At 49.3% G+C, this 10,003-nt stretch overlaps 2 protein-coding genes across 3 annotated transcripts; one reads left to right on the plus strand and one right to left on the minus strand.

Moving 5' to 3' along the window:
* The first annotated feature begins 1,748 nt into the window (after positions 1 to 1,748).
* On the plus strand, positions 1,749 to 5,033 carry tsen34 (TSEN34 tRNA splicing endonuclease subunit). 2 transcript variants are annotated; one of them, XM_069534800.1, is made up of 5 exons: positions 1,749 to 1,911; positions 2,995 to 3,270; positions 3,346 to 3,496; positions 4,088 to 4,378; positions 4,471 to 5,033. In XM_069534800.1, the coding sequence occupies exons 2-5, from the start codon at positions 3,004 to 3,006 to the stop codon at positions 4,656 to 4,658; spliced, it is 897 nt and encodes a 298-aa protein (XP_069390901.1). In that variant the 5' UTR covers positions 1,749 to 1,911; positions 2,995 to 3,003; the 3' UTR covers positions 4,659 to 5,033. The 2 variants fall into 2 exon arrangements, with proteins under 2 accessions (XP_069390901.1, XP_069390900.1); XM_069534799.1 differs by having other exon boundaries at positions 1,757 to 1,925.
* A 2,229-nt stretch (positions 5,034 to 7,262) lies between these two features.
* On the minus strand, positions 7,263 to 9,450 carry clrn1 (clarin 1). The gene is made up of 3 exons (XM_020105550.2): positions 9,164 to 9,450; positions 8,412 to 8,591; positions 7,263 to 7,676 (listed from the first exon to the last, which is right to left on the minus strand). The coding sequence occupies exons 1-3, from the start codon at positions 9,414 to 9,416 to the stop codon at positions 7,414 to 7,416; spliced, it is 696 nt and encodes a 231-aa protein (XP_019961109.1). The 5' UTR covers positions 9,417 to 9,450; the 3' UTR covers positions 7,263 to 7,413.
* Positions 9,451 to 10,003: the final 553 nt, after the last annotated feature.

The following is a 10,003-nucleotide window of genomic DNA, read 5'->3' on the forward strand; positions in this document are numbered from 1 at the left end:
TGCTGCTGCACCAGACAGACGTCCTTCTACTGCACCAGACAGACGTCCTTCTACTGCACCAGACAGACGTTCTCCTGCTGTACCAGACAGATGTTCTCCTCCTCCTGCTGCACCAGACAGACGTTCTCCTGCTGCACCAGACAGATGTTCTCCTGCTGCACCAGACAGATGTTCTCCTCCTGCACCAGACAGATGTTCTCCTGCTGCACCAGACAGACGTTCTCCTGCTGCACCAGACAGACGTTCTCCTGCTGCACCAGACAGATGTTCTCCTCCTGCACCAGACAGATGTTCTCCTGCTGCACCAGACAGACGTTCTCCTGCTGCACCAGACAGACGTTCTCCTGCTGCACCAGACAGATGTTCTCCTGCTGCACCAGACAAGTGTTCTCCTGCTGCACCAGACAGACGTTCTCCTGCTGCACCAGACAGATGTTCTCCTCCTGCTGCACCAGACAAGTGTTCTCCTGCTGCACCAGACAAGTGTTCTTCTACTGCTCCAGACAGATGTTCTCCTCCTCCTGCACCAGACAGATGTTCTCCTCCTCCTGCACCAGACAGATGTTCTCCTCCTCCTGCACCAGACAAGTGTTCTCCTGCTGCACCAGACAGACGTTCTCCTGCTGCACCAGACAGATGTTCTCCTGCTGCACCAGACAGATGTCCTCCTCCTGCTGCACCAGACAAGTGTTCTCCTGCTGCACCAGACAGATGTTCTCCTCCTGCTGCACCAGACAAGTGTTCTCCTGCTGCACCAGACAAGTGTTCTTCTACTGCTCCAGACAGATGTTCTCCTCCTCCTGCACCAGACAGATGTTCTCCTCCTCCTGCACCAGACAGATGTTCTCCTCCTCCTGCACCAGACAAGTGTTCTCCTGCTGCACCAGACAAGTGTTCTTCTACTGCTCCAGACAGATGTTCTCCTCCTCCTGCTCCAGACAGATGTTCTCCTCCTCCTGCACCAGACAGATGTTCTCCTCCTCCTGCACCAGACAGATGTTCTCCTCCTCCTGCACCAGACAGATGTTCTCCTGCTGCACCAGACAGATGTTCTCCTCCTCCTGCACCAGACAAGTGTTCTCCTGCTGCACCAGACAGATGTTCTCCTGCTGCACCAGACAGATGTTCTCCTGCTGCACCAGACAGATGTTCTCCTCCTGCTGCACCAGACAAGTGTTCTCCTGCTGCACCAGACAAGTGTTCTTCTACTGCTCCAGACAGATGTTCTCCTCCTCCTGCTCCAGACAGATGTTCTCCTCCTCCTGCACCAGACAGATGTTCTCCTCCTCCTGCACCAGACAGATGTTCTCCTCCTCCTGCACCAGACAGATGTTCTCCTGCTGCACCAGACAGATGTTCTCCTCCTCCTGCACCAGACAAGTGTTCTCCTGCTGCACCAGACAGATGTTCTCCTGCTGCACCAGACAGATGTTCTCCTCCAGCCACAGTTGAACAGATGTTCTCCCTCATTACACTGTGACAGTGAGTTTTTGTAAATATAATGTTGTAGTAATTGTGTATTTTTACTGTAACTCGTCGCTGAAGCTTCTGTTTGTTTCTTGTTCAAGTTTAATCTATAAAATAAAAAGCTCCAGTTTATAAACCAGACTCAAATACTGTTATTGGCTGACTCAGCTGTCAGTCAAAGCTGTCTACGCTCCTATTGGCTCGTTGTACAACCAGTGTCTGTGATCGATTTTCACTTCCGGGCGGTTAAAGTGAGCGGGGCTCGTCTGTCCCGCCCCACTGTCGGTAGCTCCACCTTCTCCGGGACGTGACGGTGAGGATTTCAAGCAGAAGCGTCACCGTAAAACTACAGGACTGTTTACGGCAGATTTACGTCACATTCACGCTAGTTTATGAGCTTGACACGAACTAGTGTTCGTGTAGAGAGAGAGAGAGAGAGAGAGAGCGAGAGAGAGAGAGTAAGTAAACAACTAGTGTGTGTGTGTGTGTGTGTGTGTGTCTCTCTGTGTCTCTGTCTCTCTCTCAGTGTGTCTCTCTCTGAGTGTCTCTCTCTCTGTGTGTATGTCTCTGTCTCTCTGTGTGTCTCTCTCTGAGTGTCTCTCTCTCTGTGTGTATGTCTCTGTCTCTCTGTGTGTCTCTCTCTGTGTGTCTCTCTCTCTGTGTGTATGTCTCTGTCTCTCTGTGTGTCTCTCTCTGTATGTCTCTGTCTCTCTGTGTCTCTGTCTCTCTCTCAGTGTGTCTCTCTCTGAGTGTCTCTCTCTCTGTGTGTATGTCTCTGTCTCTCTGTGTGTCTCTCTCTGTGTGTGTGTCTCTGTCTCTCTGTGTGTCTCTGTCTCTCTCTCTGTGTGTGTGTCTCTGTCTCTTTCTCTGTGTGTCTCTCTCTCTCTGTCTCTCTCTCTCTGAGTGTCTCTCTCTCTGTGTGTCTGTCTCTGTGTGTCTCTCTGTGTGTCTCTGTCTCTCTGTGTCTCTGTCTCTCTGTGTGTCTCTCTCTGTGTGTGTGTCTCTGTCTCTCTGTGTGTCTCTCTCTATGTGTGTGTCTCTGTCTCTCTGTGTGTCTCTCTCTGTGTGTATGTCTCTGTCTCTCTGTGTGTCTCTGTCTCTCTCTCTGTGTGTCTCTCTCTGTGTGTCTCTGTCTCTCTCTCTGTGTGTCTCTCTCTGTGTGTCTCTCTGTGTGTCTCTGTCTCTCTGTCTCTCTCTCTCTGAGTGTCTCTCTCTCTGTGTGTCTGTCTCTCTCTGTCTCTGTGTGTGTCTCTGTCTCTCTCTCTCTGTGTGTCTCTCTGTGTGTCTCTGTCTCTCTCTCTGTGTGTCTCTCTCTGTGTGTCTCTCTGTGTGTCTCTGTCTCTGTGTGTCTCTGTCTCTCTGTGTCTCTCTCTCTGTGTGTCTCTCTCTGTGTGTCTCTCTGTGTGTCTCTGTCTCTCTGTGTCTCTCTCTCTGTGTGTCTCTCTGTGTGTCTCTGTCTCTCTGTGTCTCTCTCTCTGTGTGTCTCTCTGTGTGTAAAGTAATTATAAATATTGATGATTGGAACAGGTGGTGGTGATGGACGACGCCCCCTACAGACAGGAGGAGGACTCGTCTGCCTGTGACGTGATCGGTGTGGGTGTGTGTGACTCCGCCCCCCTGCTGTGGAGGATTGAGGACCTGAAGACGTTGAGGAGACATGGCCTGGTGGGGGCGCTGCTGGGTTCACTGCCCCGGACGCCCCGACAGAACGGACGACTGGGACGACCCCTCCGACTGCTGCCAGAGGAGGAGAGACAGCTGAGCGAGCAGCACGGTGCCGCCGCGTTACCCTCCGGTAACCAGGTTTGTTGACCTGCCGCTTACCAAGTCAGTCAACCGGAAGAGTTAACCAGCTGGTAACCATCAGGGTGTTTGTAGCTGCCTCAGCAGGACGGAGGAGGGGTGGATCTCTGTCGACAGGCGGAGCAGCACGAGGAGGAACAGAGGAGGAGCTATGAGGTGCAGAGCGTCCTCGCTCTGGAGGACAGGAAGTCAGCATTGCTCCGAGCAATGACCTCATCACACACAGGTGAGCGTTACCCTGACGACCTGTCACCTGATGCAGGTCAGTACTGCTGGAGGTTTTCTGGAAGCTGGTGAAAGAACTCAGGCAGCAGCTGATGTTAATGTAGACTTGATGCATCAAGGACAACAGAAGGGGCAACAATATACACCCCCCCCCCCAAGTCTGAAGATGTCTCCCACAGCCTCCCCATATATCCCCCCCACCCTGCCTCACCCTGCCTCACCCTGCCTCACCCTGCCTCACCCATTCAGCACATCAATGGTTAGAATTTCTGTCTCCATGTCGGTGTTCACGTCCTCTGGGACGGTTCAGTCTACGTCTGGACACCAGTGAGATACACAAGAGTTGACGTTGGTCTGTCTGAGCATGTGAGTTAGATATGAACGTCTCTGAGCGAGGACACAATGTTCTGTTGGTCCTTTATCTAGAACCTGACCGTGGTTCTGCTCAGAGAGAACCAGACAGATAATCTTCTCTTAAAGGTGTATGGATATAATGTTGTGTACACTATATATACATGATTTAGCATTTAGTGGTATAAACAGTATGTGTGAGGATATATAAGAACCTGATTGTCTGGTTTTGGATCCTCAGATTCAGACTCTGGACCTGGGACCTCAGATGAGGCCCTGCGGGGCCGCCTGGAGGCCCTGGACCACAGCTTTACCTTCCCTTGGGCAGCGCTGGCGGTGCAGCTGAGCACATCGAGGGCGGGGTTGACCTACTGCCCAGTGGATCGGGCCGTCCTGCGGGCTGACTGGCCAATCAGGGCGCAGCGTGGCACACGCGGTGACGTCAGGTACCAGGTGTTCAGAGACTTGAGGGGGCGGGGCTTCTACCTGACCTCGGCAGGGAAGTTTGGAGGCGACTTCCTCGTTTATCCAGGTCAGACTCTGTCTTTAAATTGTCCTGATGGACGACGTGGTGGGGGACAATGTTTCCATGATCATCCCCTCCTCTTCTCGTCCTGACCTCAGGTGACCCTCTTCGTTTCCACGCCCACTTCATCGCCATCTGTCTGTCTCTGGATGAGTCCCTCTGCGTGTTGGACGTCCTTGCCGTGGCTCGTCTGGGATCCAACGTGAAGAAGACGGTGCTGCTGTGCTCGCCGGGGACGGACGGAGCGGTGCGGTACACGTCGTTACAGTGGAGCGGGATGGTGTGAAGACACGGATCTGGATCAGGTGTGATCCAGATCAACAGCAGGTTACAGGTGTGACAGGAAGTGATCAGAGGCTCGGAGTGTGTCTGAAGTTAGAACATGTCCAGCAGGGGGCACTTTGTTCTCAACGCCTCACAAAACATGTTTATAACATGATTATTGATCTCATATTGATGACATCATGTCAATGAAACATGTTATTGATCCTGATTGAGCTTCAGCTCTAGTTTCTCTCTCACTCTGTGTTTCAGGTTATTTCCTTTATATTTTTTCAATGTATGATAATAAAGTTAAAGTCGGAATTGACGGACAGCTTGTTGTTATTTATAGAAGTGGATGAACCAGATGCAAGTTGATGTTAAATAAATTTGAGTCAAAGATGGTTTCTGTCATTTTAGGGGTGGGGGGGCTGTCACAAGGTATATTAGATATTTTATTTCACAGGATGAAGCTACTTAAAGGTTCAAAGTACTAAAGTATGTGTGGTTCTCCTCCGCTAACACAGTACATCAGTATCAGTATGGAAGTACATGTAGACAGTCTGTGGTACTGTGAGTACTTTGCTCCCAGGGTCAGGTTGGCTCTGTTGAAGCTCCAGCAGCTGACAAAGGTTCATCCTCTGAGGAGAATCTAGATCTTTCAGAAACTCCTCAGAGGATCTCAGAGGATCTTGTGGGTCTCTGAAGACCCTGGTCCTCCTCAGAGACTGGAACGATCCACAGCAGCTCCACGATAACAACATGATGTCATGGTTCAAAGAAAGGGAGTGGTCAGTGGGCGGAGCTTTATACTGTTTGATCTCTTATCTCCAACTTAACCTGGAGCAGGTCAGCTGATCAGCATGTTACCATGGTGATTTACCCGATAACAAGGGAACGAGCTTCATGGGACTGAAAACTCTGAATCAAACCTGAAGTTAACCTGAATCAAACCTGTAGTTAACCTGAAGTTAGCCTGAGTCAAACCTGAAGTTAACCTGAAGTTAACCTGAATCAAACCTGAAGTTAACCTGAAGTTAGCCTGAAGTTAGCCTGAGTCAAACCTGAAGTTAACCTGAAGTTAACCTGAAGTTAACCTGAAGTTAACCTGAATCAAACCTGAAGTTAACCTGAATCAAACCTGAAGTTAACCTGAAGTTAACCTGAAGTTAGCCTGAATCAAACCTGAAGTTAACCTGAATCAAACCTGAAGTTAACCTGAAGTTAGCCTGAAGTTAGCCTGAAGTTAGCCTGAGTCAAACCTGAAGTTAACCTGAAGTTAACCTGAATCAAACCTGAAGTTAACCTGAAGTTACCTGAAGTTAACCTGAATCAAACCTGAATCAAACCTGAAGTTACCTGAAGTTAGCCTGAATCAAACCTGAAGTTACCTGAAGTTAACCTGAATCAAACCTGAAGTTAACCTGAAGTTAGCCTGAAGTTAGCCTGAGTCAAACCTGAAGTTAACCTGAATCAAACCTGAAGTTAACCTGAAGTTAACCTGAATCAAACCTGAAGTTAACCTGAATCAAACCTGAATCAAACCTGAAGTTACCTGAAGTTACCTGAAGTTAACCTGAATCAAACCTGAAGTTACCTGAAGTTAACCTGAAGTTACCTGAAGTTACCTGAAGTTAACCTGAAGTTAACCTGAATCAAACCTGAAGTTAACCTGAAGTTAGCCTGAGTCAAACCTGAAGTTAACCTGAATCAAACCTGAAGTTAACCTGAAGTTAACCTGAATCAAACCTGAAGTTAACCTGAATCAAACCTGAATCAAACCTGAAGTTACCTGAAGTTACCTGAAGTTAACCTGAATCAAACCTGAAGTTACCTGAAGTTAACCTGAAGTTACCTGAAGTTACCTGAAGTTAACCTGAAGTTACCTGAATCAAACCTGAATCAAACCTGAATCAAACCTGAAGTTAACCTGAAGTTACCTGAAGTTAACCTGAAGTTAACCTGAATCAAACCTGAAGTTACCTGAAGTTAACCTGAAGTTAACCTGAAGTTACCTGAAGTAAACCTGAAGTTAACCTGATCCTGCTTCATAGTTCAGAGCTCTGGTTCGTCCAAAGACAGTAACTATAGTAACCCTGTGATGTCTCTCTGGTCATGACATCAGCGTTGTTTTCTAAATCAATTCAGTTTGTGAATTCATTTAAAACAAAATGTCTCATGTGTATTTTTTATTTAAAGTCAGAGAATCAACATAATTAATTATATAATGAATAATTCTACGTGATCATCTGTATCATAAGAAAAGATTTCTATAGTCACATGGTATCACAGGAGAATATATATATTAATGATCGTTATTTAAAGGGGACATGTTCAGGTGGATCACTGTCTCTTAAAGATCCTCCTGCTGGTTCACTCTGTTGGGATTGGTGATCTCACTCTACCTGTTTTTTTAGTGGGCGTGTGTTTACATCATACACACCTAGCAATGACATGGTGATGATGCAGAAGTGTGGGCGGGACCAATGAGGAGGAGTTTGAGGAGGCTTTACAGATCAATTATCTTGTTGGAGCTACGACTTCTGAGACGCATCAGATAAAAAACAAAAACAAATGACTTGAAGCCTCTACAGGACCAGGACCAGGTCCAGGACCAGGTCCAGGACCAGGACCTGGACCTTACTCAAACAGATAAACTCAGCTGACATGGAGTAAACCTGTGGTTGTGGGGCCCCACTTTGACGTTACTATTGGACGTGTCTCTATCTTCATGTGGACTGACAGACTCTTTATCAGTTCCTGGTTTTCTAAAGGTTCTGTCAATACATGAGATCTGCCCCCCCACTCCCGACCGACTCTTTGGTTTCCTGGAAGGGAAACTGGATCCCCGCCAGTCGGATGAGCAGGAGGTTGATTCCGTGGAGGAGGAAGACGAGGAAGAAGAGCCAGAAGCACCGGTCATAGCGCTCGCTGTATGTCTGGAAGACGAAGTTGACCTCGTTGAAGTTGGCGATACGCTCAGAGAGATGGTGAAGCTTTACCTCCGACGCAAACAGGATCATCACCAGGCAGCTGCTCACACCTGCAGAATGAATGCAGTGTTAGTCCTCAGTCCTGACGCCTGACCTCAGTCCTGACCCCTGACCTCAGTCCTGACCCCTGACCTCAGTCTTGACCTCAGTCCTGACCCCTGACCTCAGTCTTGACCTCAGTCCTGACCCCTGACTTCAGTCCTGACCTCAGTCTTGACCTCAGTCTTGACCTCAGTCCTGACCTCAGTCCTGACCCCTGACCTCAGTCTTGACCTCAGTCTTGACCTCAGTCCTGACCCCTGACTTCAGTCCTGACCCCTGACCTCAGTCCTGACCTCAGTCCTGACCCCTGACTTCAGTCCTGACCCCTGACCTCAGTCTTGACCTCAGTCCTGACCTCAGTCCTGACCATTGACCTCAGTCCTGACCCCTGACCTCAGTCTTGACTTCAGTCCTGACCCCTGACCTCAGTCCTGACCCCTGACTTCAGTCCTGACCCCTGACCTCAGTCTTGACCTCAGTCCTGACCACTGACTTCAGTCCTGACCCCTGACCTCAGTCTTGACCTCAGTCCTGACCTCAGTCCTGACCACTGACTTCAGTCCTGACCTCAGTCCTGACCACTGACTTCAGTCCTGACCTCAGTCCTGACCCCTGACCTCAGTCTTGACCTCAGTCCTGACCTCAGTCCTGACCCCTGACCTCAGTCCTGACCCCTGACCTCAGTCCTGACCTCAGTCCTGACTCCTGCCTCAGTTATTTGGTGTAAGTGATGTGTTTCTCACAGCAGATGAAGGTCCACAGGTAAAGTCCCATGGGGCCTTGCAGCATCTCGTAGGGTCGACCGAAGGCGTTGACAAAGAAGAAGCCGGTGGCCACGGAGGAGAAGAGGATGACGACACCGCAGAAGAAGATGATAGTGACATGGAGGGCTGTGGGGATGACGCTCTGCAGGTCTGGAAAGACTGAGACAGGAAGAAGAGAAAGACGAGTGAAACCTGTAGAAGACGTCTCCTTAGCAACACAATGACATCATCAGAATGTCAGCTTCACTTCAACGTTCCCACTTCGTCTGATTAAAGTCTGAACGTCCTGTAAACTAATACACTTTCAAACCTAGATCAACTTCATCTGTTCACAGAGGAGGATTGTTTACAGTGTGCTGTCCTGAGGACAGAGCAGCTTTGTCTCTTCGTCCAATCAGCTGAGACCTCGTTACTGAGGAGACCTGCTCCGACCCGGCAGCCTCACAGTCCTGGACCTGGACCTGGATCTGGACCTGGATCTGGACCTGGATCTGGATCTGGATCTGGACCTGGATCTGACTCACTGATTAACTGTTTGTTTGTAGTACTATTAATTGATGATTGACAGATCTAATAAATAAAAATAAGCAATAGGAAACATTGATAATTATCAATGGAGTAAACAGCGCCATCAGTGACGTCAGACATGAGAATGACTGATCCAGGGTCAGGTCCTCTTGTCGTGTCTCCTGCTCATCGATAGATTCTTTAGTCTCCACACAGGAACTCACAGTAGAACCGGGACGCTCGGCCCCCCAGGCCGCACTGCTTCAGCCTCTGTCCGGTGAACAGTCCGTAGCTCAGCTCTCCCAGGAACTTGTCCAGTTCGGGTCCGGTCGCGTTCACCAGCTCGGCCCCGGTCCGGCACAGCGCGGTCCCGCGGATCCACAGAGGAAGACCCGTCACCACAGCCGCCGTGAGCGCGCAGCACAGACCGAGGACACCGGAGACCGAGAAGAAGACCCGTCTGTTACCGGAGGACATGATGAAGGGAGCGAGAGAGAGGGAGGGGGAGGAGAGGGGGGGTATCTCTTAAACAACAGAGATGACGTCCAGGTCACCATGGTAACAAGGGGTTAAATTACAGGGGGGGACTCAGTCAGTGTGAGTGTGTGTGTGTGTGTGAGTGTGTGTGAGTGTGAGTGTGACATCATTGTGTTGTTCTAGTTTACAAACTCACTTTAATCTCCGTCCAGTGTTTCACAAGCAGAGTGAACACAATTTGTCAACGTCAACAATGACCCCCCCCCCCCCATGCACATGCAAGTTAGTCATGGAGTTCCACAAGGTTCTGTCCTTGGACCGATACTCTTCACCTTATATATGCTCTCTTAGACAACATCATCAGAAAGCTCCACAGACTCTTCCATTGTTACGCAGACGACACCCAGCTGTACATTTCTCTGAAGCCTGATGAATCTAATCACTTAGTTCAACTTCAGGAACGTCTCAAGAACATCAAGGCCTGGATGAGCCAGAACTTCTTACTTCTAATTCAGACTGAGGTCGTTGTCACTGACCCTCAACATCTCAGAGAATCACTGTCTGAACAGAGTCACCTTGGTGTCAGT

The sequence above is a fragment of the Paralichthys olivaceus genome, chromosome 11 (genome assembly GCF_024713975.1).
Source record: "Paralichthys olivaceus isolate ysfri-2021 chromosome 11, ASM2471397v2, whole genome shotgun sequence".
NCBI lineage: Eukaryota > Metazoa > Chordata > Actinopteri > Pleuronectiformes > Paralichthyidae > Paralichthys > Paralichthys olivaceus.